At 42.6% G+C, this 15,424-nt stretch overlaps 1 protein-coding gene across 2 annotated transcripts in view; it reads left to right on the top strand.

Moving 5' to 3' along the window:
• Positions 1 to 15,424, top strand: part of DUSP22 (dual specificity phosphatase 22) — a 58,930-nt gene that overhangs the window by 39,359 nt on the left and 4,147 nt on the right. For both annotated transcript variants that reach the window (XM_066268533.1, XM_066268532.1), the window contains exons 4-6: positions 1,605 to 1,654; positions 12,114 to 12,188; positions 14,947 to 15,118. In XM_066268533.1, the coding sequence (XP_066124630.1) occupies positions 1,605 to 1,654; positions 12,114 to 12,188; positions 14,947 to 15,118 (297 nt within the window). The remainder of the gene's footprint in view (positions 1 to 1,604; positions 1,655 to 12,113; positions 12,189 to 14,946; positions 15,119 to 15,424) is intronic.

The following is a 15,424-nucleotide window of genomic DNA, read 5'->3' as shown; positions in this document are numbered from 1 at the left end:
TGATTGGCTCAAAGCTGAAAATATATGTATATCTATATCTATATACACGCGCGTGTGTGTGAACTAAATAGGAAAAAAAAATTCTTTTTTCTGGCCCGTCATAATGACAACAGATTTCGTCTACACCACTGTCAGCAGTAGGGGGTGTATTGAGAGCTGATAATCTCTGGAGAAACAGGGTTTTAGCTGAAGTTCCAGGAGCAACACCCAGACCACACCATACATCCATCTTGGTGAGGTCTGCTGCTGCCTTTGCCACCTTCTGTCTGTACCTGCCTGCCAGACAGCTTCTCTGTACCATCTCACTCTTCTTTGCCAGGTTTCCAAATCTGCTGCTGTTGGTGTGTCAGGTACTGAAATCCAGTCTCGCATCTGCACCCTAATAGCAAAGGAGGCTGAGTAGTGTAGTTTGTGTGGGTCATGTATTGGGACAGTGGGGTTCACCATAGGAGAGAACACCCATATGAACCTGTGACAGAGTTTGGGGCAACCACAGATTTAGATATTCCTTACAAGACTACATGAGTAAATACAGCACAGATACTCCTCTTGACAGAAGTTAATAGTAGAACTTTAGTGATCAACTGCAAAATTTTCAAATTTCTAAAAGACATGTTATTTTATGATTCTGTCTGCTGAGGAACCTATGGTTGCGTACGTCACTATGCTGTACATCTGCCCTCCTCTTACTCTCATAGGTTGGTTATTGTTCTAGTTTCTGATGTGTTCTCACACACATTTCTTATCCGTTACATGGTGGCAGGATTGTTTGACATTCATCTACCAAGAGAGGAGGGTTTTAAAAATGGTCCATCTAAGTCTTTACGAATCCATTTTCTTTTGCAAAGGTTGCTGAGATTTCTAGATTTTGTAGTTTTACTTGAGATTGAAGACTTTTTAAACTATACTTTTAAGTCCCTTTGAAGAAGAAACAATCAGGTTTTTAATAAAACAAATTTAACATGATTTTTGTGCAACATGAACTTAACATAAAAATTTTTATAGATTTTTGTTCATAGAGAACTATATGAAGTTTGCTGTTTTTCAAACTGTTCATTTTTTTAAGCCTTTCAGTTTAATAAATAAACTCTTTTCTGGAAAAGAAACAAAATCACATTATTTCCAATGTGTTGAAGCTCCTATCAAGTGTGTCAGTGAAATTGTAATCTCCACATACTAAAATTTGGTATAGAAAACTGTAATGTAATACTATAAATCTTATTTGTCTTGCATCATAATATTATAATTTTTACTAACAGTGGTCCTAAATGAAATAGCAAAAAAATGTGAATAAGCATCTAAAGTGATAGTTTTGAAACTTAACACTTACTGGAAAGTACTTAGTTATTTTACTTTTTTGTGTGTCCTGTCTACAAGCTGTTTCCAGACTAGAGCATGAATGCTTGTACATGTGGTCATGGAACATAACCAGGAACCTAATTAAGGAGTTTTCCCCAGTTCCTTGGCAACAAAAGATGGGTGAAAAACTTCTGCTTTTTATTTGATTTGATTTGATATTTACCAGGAACCAAGTAAATAGTTCCTTTAAATATTTTTCTATACTGGGTCTCATCTTTTTATTTTATTCTTTTATCATTCTACAGGGGGTTAAATACCTGTGCATTCCAGCAGCGGATTCACCATCTCAAAACCTGTAAGTTTTTTTGTTTTGTTTTGTTGTTGTTTTTCTGTATTATTTGGAGATTTAATAATGAACGAAGGTCTCTAACAAACTAAGTAGAGTGAAGTCAAGGGGTCAGTGGGACCCTTGCTGCCATGCTCCGCCGCTGCCTTCCTGGGGGGCCATGAGGCCCACAAAAGTTTGTGCTGCCGCTTGGGCAGAGCTTAGCTGGGGGCCTGCTTCTTGCTCACCAGTCCTTCTCCACTAACTGGTGAGTGTCTGTAAGAGTCTAATTTTATAAAGAGTACCTCAGGCCAAACTTTTCGACATATTCACCCTTTCTCCAAAACAAACCCTTAAAGAAATTGTTAGGTTTTTCTTTTTAATTTTTTTTTATATTTTAAATATTTTATTGATTGCTTTTAGACAGAGAGAAAGAAGAAAGGGGAGAGAGAGAGAGAGAGAGAGAGAGAGAGAGAGACAAACATCGATTTGTTGTTCCAGTTATGTTTGCATTCATTGTCGGGTTCTTGTTTGTGTCCTGACTGAGGATGGAACCTGCAACCAGGGTGTGTCGGAATAGCACTAACCAGCTGATCTACCCAGCCAGGGAGAAGCTGTTAGGTTTTAGCTAAAACAGCACTGTCTGACAGAAGTAGAATATGAGCCACAAATGCATGTCCTCATGTAACTTTAAATTCTCTAGGAGGCACATTTAAAAAGGTAAAAAAGAAAGAGATGGGAATAATTTTAGTAATATGTATTATTTAACTGAATATATAAAATACTATCATGTCAACCATGTGCTCATTTTTTTTTAACGAGACATTTTGCATCCTTTTTTCATATGAAAAAGGATGAAAAGTCAGGTAGCTTTTTTAACAGTTAAACAGCGCATCTCAGTTTGGATCAACTTTATTTCAAGTACTCAACAGCCACATGTGGTGAGTGGCCACTTTGTGGAACAGCTTACCTTTAAAACCTGTCTGGGTTGAGTGAATAGATTTTTCTGGTTTGGGGAAGTCCGATCCTCTCTTTCTTTCCAGCTGAATACACCTTTGACACCATTTTGTCCCTAGAAAGATAAATTTGTAATTGCTGTCTTTCCCAGATCACAGCAATCATGTGGAGACCCATAAGATTGGGCTTTTGCAGCGTGGGGGACAGGTCTCCAGAGGCCCACAGCAGTGACAGCTCTAACATTCACACCCTTCAGTTTGAAGACGTTACCCAGAAAGACCATGATGTAGATTAATGTTTTACTAAAGCCTGAATTTGAACCATGCAGGCTGAGAAGCTGGGGGCAGAAGTCGAGTCAGCAGCCATTCAGTGTCCACTCTGCTTCACAGGCTGGCCATGTGCTGTCATTGGAGGTCAGATACCATGATCCTCCTAGCGTTATATATTACTGCTTTTCATCAGGGAAGTCATAAGCTATGGTGGTGTTTGTGAATTTGGGAGTCCATAGGCTTGTCAGGATTCATCCTTCATGATTCTCAAGTTCTATTGCCTACAAAACCTACATATCAGAAGTGCAGACCATGCGATCTTATATGCGGTATTCCAACTATCCAGCCTCTCTGGAAGCTGTCAAATTGGAACATAAGCCAACCATGAATTTTCACTGCTGCAGAGAAGAGATCATAGGTTATACAATAATTTTATGGGGTCTTCCTTCCTGTTTGACAGAAAAGAAAAAAAAAAAATGGGCCTGGATTCAGATAGCTTGATGTGAGGAAGAATGAAGGGGCTAGATGAGGGGATGGGTGGCATAGAGCTAGATCAAGAAAGGGCAGAGGCTGGTTGGCAGTGGGGAAAAATACATTCCACCCAGGCTTGTGTTTTCACAGTGACTCCATATTTCACAGGAAAGGTCAACCTTTAAGACTGCAAGAGGAAGGCTTCTACTGCAGTCACTCAGAAAAACAATAGTAGCTTAGGTCTGGAAGGAGAAGAAGCTTTAGAGAACTTCCTTGGTTACTAGTCGTGTCAGGAAACAGAAGTGGTTGGAAGGGCATGGTGTGTACGGAAGGAAGTGAGCCACTGCCTTTCTCTGAAGGCCGCAGCGATCTTCTGCCTGTGTTTTGGTAGCTATTTTTAGAATGGTTGCTTTACTCTTATCTCAACCTGAGATTCTAACATGATGTTGAAATTGTCAATACCCTGATTGGCACTTTGACTCTTTGGAAGAATCAGACTGTATAACACATTTTGGGATTTGTTGTCAGAGCAGATGACCACCATCTGTACTTAAGCTGCCCCAAGATTTAGCTTAGCTTGGAGCCAAGTAAAGACAAAGTTCTGACTTACCAAGTGTAGACTGACTGTTGAGTGTCCCTGCACTATGTAGACAAATAAGCAGTAGACATAGAATTAGATAACTCAAATTTAAAACCAGTTTTGTCTTCACTGGGTAAGTCGTATTCATTACCCCATCCATACCTCAATTCTTTCATCTGAAAATAAGGCCTGCCTTTAGAATTTTTGGAGATGAGATTATGTATATGAAAGTGTTTTCTATAAACTCTAAGCACTTTTAAAACTAAGAGTATATTACTATATCTTGAGACTTACAGAAAAGGGAGTTGAAAATAAGTTTTTGTGCTCAGGAGGCCTGCTTCACTTGGAAGATGTGCTTATGTGGAAGAGGGTATGGCAGCGGCTTCTCCAAATTCCAGTGTCTCATTTCAGATCTTCTGGCAAAATCAGCCCAGATACAGTCACCTTAGGGCCAAAGGACTAACCTGTAAGAGTTGAATTAATTCTCACCTGTCCCAAATGTGTACAGCGATGTTGTAAAAATATGTGGTTTGCCTTTTGAACCCTTTCTTTTAAGTGTGGTATGGGATACCAGTTTTCAGGAAGGAGTGATTGCAGCATCCGTGTCCAGGGCTAATGAAAGAACTGTGCAGAGAACGCACCACGCTGCTATTTGGCATGAAGTCTTACGAGAGTATGACCTCTGTTTCATTTGGGAAAGGAAGTCATCAACAGGCAGAAAAACTGGCATGCTGCTGGGAGTCATACTTATATAACTATTTCTTGCTCTAGTGAAGTGATATGGAGATTATGGAGTTAAGTTTGAACGCTGAGTGTGCTTGTATATTGAATGAGCCAGCCTATAAAATAGCTTGAGTTTCTCTATGCCTATTATAAACGTTTCATTGAAAAGCATAACATGCTTTCTAATAGGTGAGCGTGTTTCCATAGTAAATCAGACTGTTAACCTAGTGTTTGCAGGCAGAACGTTTGACTATGTTTATATGACCTACCTCATTTCGTGCTGTCTGTAAATATTAGGAGCATATGAAGGCTGAAATGAACCTTCATTTCTCCATCATCAACCAATGTGGGTGGTCGAGAGGTATATACTCTTAATGCTCTTGCTAATAAAAGTGAAAGGGACCATATCTGTCACTTGGAAAATGTACTCTGGGTTACCCAGTTAGAACTAGTAGTTGTTTAGTCTAGCCAGTTATAATTTCTGATGCCTGAGAGTTCCTATATTTAGTGACAAAATAAATTCTATAAAACTGTATTCTTTATTGTTTTAAACTTAACTGTTGATTTTTAAAATTATTTATAACTTTGGATATAGCTTAAGGTTCTATATCCTAAACCTTTACCCACAAATTTTTATACCATAGAATTCTTCTGGCTAGTTACGCTTACTAAGAGATTTGTGACCTTTTGAAACTAGCTGCTTGCACTTGGCATTTAGTTGCTGCAGACTAACTGCCCAGAAAGGTCAGGCTTCAGCCTTGGACTTAATACTCATCAACTCCCCATCTCATCTTCCAGGAACTCAATGTGCAGACACCATCTGAGATAATACTAATACCTAAAATTTCAGCTCAGTTTCCCCAACCACCTTGCCCTGTAAAAGTCAGGAAATATGAAAGTTTAAGTTCTTCTAGTCATAGTAACCCCCTCGTACTAGGCTGTCACGTTTCGCATGTCACAACTAAAGATGTCCTAGAGTTTGTATCCAGCACACACACTGCGTGTTCCCCAAATGGCAGATGTTAGTTGGGTTGGTGACTTAAGGCTTTGGAAATATTTGCCCTTGCTTTCTTCTTCTCCTTCCTTAGGCAGGTTATTTTAAGCTGACTTCTCTCACTATAAAGTACTTGTATCTCACACAATTCTTATAGTATGACGTGAGATAAGTAGAAGTGTTTTTCTTTATGAACACTAAGCATCTCCAAAAATAAAATTCTATCTTCAGGTGTATTCAAGTTAGGAGTATTAATGTACTTTGAGAATGGGTGGTTAGATGTATAGTAGCTTGTTTTGTTCATTTTTATTTTAATGTTTATTCATGTTTTGTACCTAGACATTTTTAAGAGAATAATTACTGTTTTCTACCTTCTGCTGCCAAGTCCAGGGGAATGTGGTCTGGGCTGTGGAGTCAGCAGCATTGCATCATTACAGTAGAGGCTTTGTGACATTCAGTGGTTTGAGATCAAGCAGATCTCTAAATTCCTTGAGGTTTTCGTGAGAAGAGGCATTAGCAATACAGAGAGCTTATTTTTAAAATACCAGTAAAATTTACTTGCCCTATTCCACCTTTCTATCTTGTTGTGCATATTTCTGTAGTTTAGCTGATATCTTCTTTGCTCCCTCTTTTTACGTTGTTCTCTATTTGGCATTATTTAAAACGTGATTTGCAAGATCAGAGCCAGGTGGCTCTTAGCGGCCCTTCCAAAAAGGTGCACACATCTGTGAATACACACGTGAACATACACAGACATGCTTACATACGGCTCCTAAAGACTTTGTAGTCTACAGAAATGAGAACTATGTGAAGAATGTGTATTGAGCTTTTCATAAGGCTTACCTTATTTAACTTGAACTATTTTTAATTAGATTATATCCACCTAGTTTTTTTAGTGTTGCACTAGTCTTTGTGAAATGATTTTGTACTAGGTGGTAGAGAGGTTTTGTTTTTGTTTTGTTTTGTTTTAGTTTACTTTTTTTTTAAATTTCTGTTTTAATTTTTTTTATTTATTCATTTTAGAGAGGAGAGGGAGAGACAGAGAGAGAGAGAGGAGAGACAGAGAGAGAGAAGGGGGGGAAGTAGCTGGAAGCATCAACTCCCATATGTGCCTTGACCAGGCAAGCCCAGGGTTTCGAACCCGTGACCTCAGCATTTCCAGGTCGACGCTTTATCCACTGCGCCACCACAGGTCAGGCCTAGTTTGCTTTTAAAATAACTTTATCTCACAGTATAAAAAGTAAGGTACAAATAACCTAAATGAAAAATGGTCGGAGGATATGAATAAATATCTTTCCAAAGAAGACATATAAGTTGCTAATAGGTACATAAAAAGTGTTCAGTATTGCTAATTATTAGAGAAACACAAATCAGAACCACAATGAGTTACCACCTTACACCTGTTAGAATGGCTATTATCAATAATACAATTAACAACAAGTGCTGGTGAGGATGTGGAGAAAAGGGAACCCTTGTGAGCTGTTGGTGAGACTGTAAATCAGTGTAGCCATTATAGAACACAATATAGAGGTTCCTCAAAAAATTTTAAGTAGAACTACCATATGACCTAGCAATTTCACTTTCAGGGTGTTTATCCAAAGAATATGAAATACTAATGTTAAAAAATATATGCAGCCCTATATTTATTGCAGCATAATCTGCAATAGCCAAGACTTGGAAGCAACCCAAGTGCCCATTAGTAGATGAGAGGATAAAGAAGATGTGGCATTTATACACAATGCAGTGTTACTCAGCAATAAAAAAGAATGAAGTCTTGCCACTTGGGAAAACATCGATGGACCTATAGTGTATTATGCTAAGTGAAATAAGAGAGAGACAAATACCACATGATTTTACTCATGTGGAATCTAAAAGACAAATAAAATAAAAAACTAATTCATAGATACAGAGAACAGATTGGTGGTTACCAGATAGCAATGGGATGGGATAGGGGAGGGGGTCAGTTATATGATGGATGATAACTAGATTTTTGGAGGGTGATCACTTTATAATGCATACAGATGTCAAATTATAATATACACTTGAAATTCATAATAAAAATAATTTTAAAAGGGAAGAAAAAATATGTTATAAACATCCCCCTTTTTCTGAAATGTTGACATTATAGGAAATATAAAAGCTGGGTAATCACTGATGTAAATGTGCATTAGTTTTATGTGTTTAATGCTGTGTGCTGATAGGAAGTCCTACTATTGTCTGTGTGAATGAAGTCTGTTCCTTCCTGCTTGGGTAAGAGACTCAGAGTCAGTGTGCTAGCTAGAGGGGCTGGATAGGACCTAGAGTTCCTGGACTGACTTTGCTCAGGAGGAAGCAGCTCTCTGAGCCGAGCTCACCTTCCAGTGCCTGGGGCCAGTTAGAATACTTCCCCCATTTGCTATTTTATTGTTGTTGGTTTTTACCCATTCCTTTCTGAGGACTAAAAAAATTGAAGGGTGCTTGTCTTTCTGTTTTTTCTCCTTTGCTTTCATGCACACATGTACATGTGCATACATACATATATTCATGCTCTGTTGAGGGGAAGGTGAAGCTTCCTGGATGCTGTGGCTTTGCACTCAGTACGGCTGGTTGAAGACAAGCCCAGCTGCCATTCCGGGTGCTTGGCTACACCTTTGGGCTTTTGCTCATGAAAGTAGAGTCCTCAGCAGGACAGGACTGTCTCATACCCCACAGCAAGAATCACAACAATCAAGTCTTGCCGTCTTGAAGTATGAAGAAATCATTCAGCTAAAAAAAATGAACCCTAAGTGGTGTAGCTTTGTGAAATCCATCCACCATCCTTTCTGTGAGCTCCCTGAAGGTCAGAAAAACCTGGCAGGCTCTTGTTTTGGCCTCTGTGGGGAAAAAGAGGGGTTGGGGATGCACCGGTCCACTAAGAGGCCTAGCACAAACTGAGGAGGAAGAAGACGACGGAGGCCCGGCAGCGGCAGCAGCCCGGCGGTTTGCTGAGCCCCCCCGTGGAGGACATCTCTTGGTAAAGTGCCCTTGTGTCCAGGCCAGGGTGTTCCCTCTGGGTCAGCAGCAGGCAGCTTTGGGTGTAACACCTATGGGTTGGGCTTGCCTTTGGGTTAGCACAGCTGGCTGTGCAGGGACAGAACGTCTTCCCCAGGCTTTCCTATGGAAGGTACAGTGAAGAGCAGGAGGGGAACCTGTGAAACAGCCTGTGGTGGGACGAGGCTTCAGACTGGGCTTCTGCTTCCCATCGAGGGGTTGAGCAATATCAGCACCAGAGTCGTGGGTATTTCCCACTGTGGAGGAGGGAGATTAATGACCAGGGCTGCGCTTATGTCATGAGCTTCCCTGGAAATAACCCCCCACTCCTGCAACACACCAAAGCAGTAGTTAGCACGCTTGCCTCCGGCTTTTCTTGGAAAAGGCATTTCTAGGAATGTCTGCTTGGCTTGGCCTCCTGCCTAATGTGTTCATGAGTCAAGTTTTATGCAGGGCTCTGAGTGGCACCATAATGATGCTTCCTCAGCATCATCGTGCTCCCGGGCCAGGGCTGTGAGCAGCCCTTGCACAGGTGCCTGGGGGCTCTGCCGTGCTGCTCGGAGTTGTGCAAGGCTCTACCCTGGACTTAACCCTTGAAGCAGACAGAGCTGAAAGAATAAGGTCTAGTGGGGGCAGGGTTGGACACTTCCTAAGCTCCTTGGCCCCTTCCCATACCTTGTCTGGGCTCTGGTAAGCCTGAAGGTTGCCCTACTGACCACACGCACACACCCTTCACACTCTCCTTCTGAGCTATGACAAGGCTGACTCGTGAACCCAGGTATACCTCACAATATTTAAGACCTGGGTTCCATTATGCATGTAGTTTGGGTCATGCAGGTGTAAAAATCGGACATAAGAAGGTGTTCCCATTCTGAAATTTTCATAAAAAGGATTCATTTGTCATCTTTGCAAGATCTTGGAGACACCAAAGCACTGACCATGTTCCCTGAGACACCGAGGCTTGCTGCCTGCTGGAGCACTGCTAACTTTATATTCTGGGAGGCCTCACCAAGTTACGAGGCAGTCTGTGCTTTATTCAGTTATTGAAGCAATTGTCATTTATTCCTAGGTTTGCTTTTCTTTTTCTGGTAGCTTGCTCCTTCCTGCCTGTCTTGTCTAAGATGCAGCTCTCCCACAGAGGACAGGCGGGAGCCTGGGCCACGGCATGAAGAGGCTTCTCCAGAGCCCTTGGATGACCCAGTGTGGTGCCTCATGGGCAAAGACGTGCACCCTCCCGCTGTAGCACTCAGTGGCTACCCTTCAGCTGGGGGTGTCCTGGGTTCTAGGCCACCCGCCCATCTGGGCCCTGGGTCCACCATCAGACCCAGCTCCCCTGGCCTGCCTGCCCTGCAGTAGCCTACAGCGGAGTGCAGCTTGCACCACACAGACTGCGAGGCAGAGTGCGGGCGGGCAGAAGAGCTGGCTCAGTGTTTGTAAAACTTTTGAATTAGTTGTTGATGTTAGGAAGGTTGTATTTGGCTGTAAGTAACAATATATGATTAAGAGTGTTTTAAGTTATAAAGGCTTTTATTTAACACCTGACCAGGAAGCCTGGGTGGAGGTGGGTGCTCCCAGGTCTGGGTAGCAGCTCTCTGGTGTCACCTTTCCATCCTGTTGCCCTTCCCCCTGGGGCCTCTCACCTATGGTGACAGGTGTCTGGCACAGCTCTAAGCAGGTGCTCCCTCCCAGTGCCCTGGCGGGAAGCCTGGGGAAGAGATAGGTAGCTTTCCTTTCATTGGGAAGGGAAAATTTTTTCAGAAGTCCCCACTGTAAGCTTTTTTTATATATATACTTCTCTGTGGCCAGCACTGGAGAGAAGACAGGATGTTCGGAGGGACTGGGCACTTTGCTGCTCCAGATAAAATCAGTACAACTGAAGATTTCCTTCCACAGTTCCAGTACTTCAGAATCAGAAGAGTTCACTACAGCCTGGACTGGGTTTTGCTTGAGAGACAGGAAACTGAGCTCTGAGCCTTCACCCCTGCCTGCTGAGCCTTGCCTTTGGACTGGGTTCCTACAGTCTCATTGCCCCTGTGCCCACACCCCTCCACATAGTCTCCCTGCCTGGCTTCCATGGGCTTCCGCTCCACACCCCTGCTCTGAGGATTCTCTCAGTACTAACACACCAGATTTCAGGATTACAACAGGAATCTTTTTTCGACCTGCTTTATACCAACCCAGTCTCTGGGTATAGAGTTGTAATCAGTCAATATGTACATTTATATCTGGAAGCGTTTGTCCCTGGGAAATTTCATAGAAGCATGTTTTGTGATGCTTTCATCATCAGAAACTTGAGGTGAGAGTCTGAAGTCCTTCAGTTGGACCCCTCGGACTTGACATGCATAGTAGCATCATGCTGCATGTTTGGTTATGGAACGTGTATGCCTGCATCCACACTCACAGCTTCTCTATGGCCTGCCTGCCCTCGTCCATCTGGGCACCTGCACTTGGGTCACCAAGTTTCCTCTGCAGTTGGTACCAGGCGGAGTTTATTATGCCACACGTAAATTTTCATTCTCAATAAATTCATTTGCCTTGTCATTCTCCATGAGACAGTAGACCTAGTTTGTGTGGTTGGGAGCTACCTCTTCTTCATCTCTGAGTCGATTGCAGCTTAGCAGGGTTCCTGGTAAGTAGTCAGTACTCCGTTAGTGCTTACAGGGAGATGAATTTAGTCCAGGGACAACTTGAGATGTATTGCTGTGTTAGAAGCCTCTCAGAGGTAGAGGATCTGAAAAGCATTTAGTAACTCCATAGGTGCTCTCAGAGTAAATATGCTTAGCCCACCAGCCAGTGCAGAACCTGCCGGGAGCTGGCATACACATGCAGAATGAACAAGTGGCAGGAGGCAGGGTGGTGACAAAGCTCAGGGTCAAGAGAAGTAAGGGTTGTGACTTCATCATCATGGAGGACTTTAGAGTCTATAAAGCATATTAGCATGTAAACCATTATTCCCATTTTATAAGCCAAGTGACTTCCCCAGGTGCCACAGCCACTAAGCTCCTGAGCAGGTATTGGAGCTACAATTACCGTTTCCACGTGACTCTTCAACTACACCAGACAGGACCTAGCAAAGCCAAGGGAGGCCAGTGTGGGAGAGTATCATTGGGTTTCTCAGACTGTCAGAAGTCCTAGCTCTTAGGGCTTGGGATGCCTGCACGATGTGGGCACCTCCCTCACCAGAGCATAAGGGTCCAGACCGGCCCCGGAGCTGGGCAGAAACCACCCCACCGCCACTGAGTGGTAACTGGGTGTTTCAGAAATCCCTTGTAGAGAAATTCTGAAAAGCCCAGAAGATGGGAAGCCCTCCCCAGGCCTTGGTGTCGAGTATGATGGACTCTAAAGCCAAGGCGGCTCCTGCCCATCCAGTGTAACCTGTGGCAGTGTGGGGGCTCTGAGACCTTTGTAGCAAACCTCAGCTGGGTTTTTCTTCTCATCATGTGTTGAGTAGACAAATGTCACTTCTCTCTTTTTTTCTCCCCTCAGGACAAGACATTTCAGAGAAAGTATTAAGTTCATTCACGAGTGCCGCCTCCAGGGAGAGGGCTGTCTTGTGCACTGGTATGTACGCCCCTTGCCTAGTGACAACGTAGCATGTTCTGCTCGGCCTGGGTCCCCGTCAGCTGTTTGTCTCTGTGTGGTCAGTCGTTTCATGTCCTAACAGTTTTCTCTACCCTCTAAATCTCACACACACACATCCCAGCTGACCCTTCCCGTTTGTTAGACATTGTTTGCTCTTCTGGAAAGACAACCCTAAAATTTCATTTTCACTTAGGATTTTCATTTTCACAGTTAGGGTTTCTGTAGGAATTGTCAAGGCTACTGGACAACAGAAACTCCTTTTTGAACCTACTTCTAACATTCCGTTAGAACAGCCCCTTCCAGAGAGTCCATATTTTGTAGGCTCACTCCTGAAATTTCAGTGGTCTTTCAGAACACTGTTTTTTCTGAAGAGTTTTGATTGCATATGTGGATCTTTAGCATTGCGTCACTGTAACACCAGAATGACTGTTTCTTCTTTATTTGTAGGTTGGGGCTTTTATTTGAGTTTGGCTTACTACTTTGCTTTGAAAGGATCTGAATAGACTCTTAGAATTAAATAGTTATATACATTTATCTACCTGAATTCACCTTTACATACATACATACACCTTTATGTATGTATGTATATGTATATATGCATATATGTATATACACATTGTGCAGAGAAAGATGTTATAACACACATACCCCAAGGACAGCATACATAAAGCTCGTAGTACTGAACCTGGCATGTGGTGAGCTCTCTGTGCATGTTGCCTCTTGTTTTATTATCTCTAGTATTCGTTCTGATTGCATAACTAATTTGTGTAGGGAATCAGCAGCCAACATTGTAGAACAAGAGAGCTCGGCTGTCAAAGTGTAGACTGAACATGTCTCCTCACTATCTTGAATGAGGCTTCATGTTATTTAGCAACTTTTTGTGTTCCCCCAAAGAAGTTGCTATAGCCGTGAAAGCTCTTTGGAAAATGCACAGTGGTGTCCCCTGGGGAGTGTTGCTGCTACGGTTGGTGGCGGTCCTGCCATGACAAAGGGGAGCCATTGCACGGTGTCCAGAGGAGTCACTCATGGAAACTTAATATTTTCTAAGGGCCAGTAACTCATTGAATGTGAGAGCACAGTTTGACTGCTTTAAAAAGGGTATCCTTCAGTTTAGTGTGATTTTTCATTTTACTTTTCAAAAGAGTAGAATACATTATAAATACAAATGGTAGGTTTTGTAACATCATTTATATTTGCTTTAAAGCACTTGAGGTGGGGGGAATACAGTTGCAGCCATTTAAAGGGGCATCTTGAGCTCCTGTACCTGCTGAGAGTCTCCAGGGTTGCAGCTCAAGTGGATATATTTTTTAAAAGCTCTCGTTTTGATATAAAAAGCCTTAGGGAAGAGCTGCCACTTGAAAGTGGTTTATTAGTATTACTACTACTATATTATTATTATTTATATTTAACTGTGCGTGGTCTAATATTCTAGGAACTTGTATTTTGTACTGTTGTGTAAATCTGAAGATAGGCTTTTCTCAAAATGAGAAATGTACTGAACTTCCCCATCCTAAACCGTTGCTAGAACACTCTAAGTCTGACACAGCACAGCCTTTCTGCGACTTCCTAACTTTGCATATGCATTTAAAATTGGTCCCTTACTCAGCCTGCTAGAGATGCTTAACCGTCACCTCCTGCAGAGCGCACACCTTGACTGAGTTTCAGAGCACATGTGGAGTGTGCCCTCTGTGATGCTCTGCTTAGTCATGTCATGGAGATCACAAATTATTTGGTAAGGCATTTGTATTTAATGGCTTTTTGTTTGTTTGTTTGTTTCTAGCAAGATAGAGAAAGAAAGAAAGAAAGAGAGAGAGAGAGAGAGAGAGAGAGAAAGAGAGAAAGAAAGAAAGAAAAAGGAAGAAAGAAAGAAAGAAAGAAAGAAAGAAAGAAAGAAAGAAAGAAAGAAAGAAAGAAAGAAAGAAAGAGAGAGAGAGAGAGATGAGGAGCATAAGCTTCTAGCTACGGTACCTTAGTTGTTCATGGATTGCTTCTCATATGTGGAGGGCTTTAGCCAAGCCAGTGCCCCCTTGCTCAAGCCAATGACCTTGGGCTTCAAGCCAATGACCATAGGGTCATTTCTGTGGTCCTGTGCTCAAGCCAGCAACCCCCCAGTCAAGCCAGCAACCTCGTGCTCAAGCCAGGTGAGCCCACGTTCAAGCCAGCAACCTCGGGGTTTAAAACCTGGATCCTCAGCATCCCAAGTTGACGCTTTATCCACTGTGCCACCACCTGGTCAAGCTTTGATGGGTTTTTTAAATTATAGATTTAGCCCTCACATATTTAAGAAAGCCCACTTCAAAAAAAATGTAAAGCCTTCTAAACTGCTGCAGGTTATAAATGGATATCTTGTACATATGCCAGACCCCTCAAGTTTCTTTGATGTGCTCTACTTATTCTATCTGTGTGGAAAAATGGAAGATCTCTGAAGATGGACTCAGGAGAGAGAAAGCCAAAACATTAAAGTGTCTGGGGTCACAGCCAGCAGATCTATAAAAAAATCTATAAAAAATGAGGCTAACACAGATAAACAATGCCTGAGAGTCTAGTGTAAGAGAGAGAAGCTTGTGTGTTTCTGCATAATTTCCAGGTAACATACTGGTTTGTTGTCTACTCATAATCCAAGGTAGGGAAACTTTCTAAAATGAGGTCCCCAGAATTCCTTGCTATAGATGGATCAGAAGCTAGACTGTGAATGCTAAAGCTTCCTTGCCCATGTGGCATTCTCTTGGACCTACAGCCTGGCCGGTGTCTCCAGGAGTGTGACTCTGGTGATCGCATACATCATGACCGTCACTGACTTTGGCTGGGAAGATGCCCTGCACACTGTGCGTGCGGGGAGGTCCTGTGCCAACCCCAACCTGGGTTTCCAGAGACAGCTCCAGGAGTTTGAGAAGCATGAAGTCCAGCAGGTAACCACGGTCAGAGGACTGGTGATCTAGGCAGCAGGCCCTGGGAAGATGCCTCAGTCTTTCTGTACACCCCTAGAAGCAAGGAAGTTGAAGTCAGGGAGGCTCACAGAGGCCATCTGGTCCAGGGACACCTCACCTGCATCACACATTGAAGTCACCAGCTGCAGGCACAGGGTATTGTCCTGTTCCTTCTTCTTTAGGCCCCATGTTAGCTCATTTCTCTCTCTTTGGATCAAGTGCCATTTTCTTGGTTTGCCTTGCTTCTACGTCCTCTGGACACAACCTTGAAGGAGCAGTAACTTCTCC

Source organism: Saccopteryx bilineata, chromosome 3, assembly GCF_036850765.1.
Source record: "Saccopteryx bilineata isolate mSacBil1 chromosome 3, mSacBil1_pri_phased_curated, whole genome shotgun sequence".
Classification (NCBI taxonomy): Eukaryota; Metazoa; Chordata; class Mammalia; order Chiroptera; family Emballonuridae; genus Saccopteryx; species Saccopteryx bilineata.
Note: the sequence above shows the minus strand (reverse complement) of the source record. Positions and strands in the feature narration are given on the sequence as shown.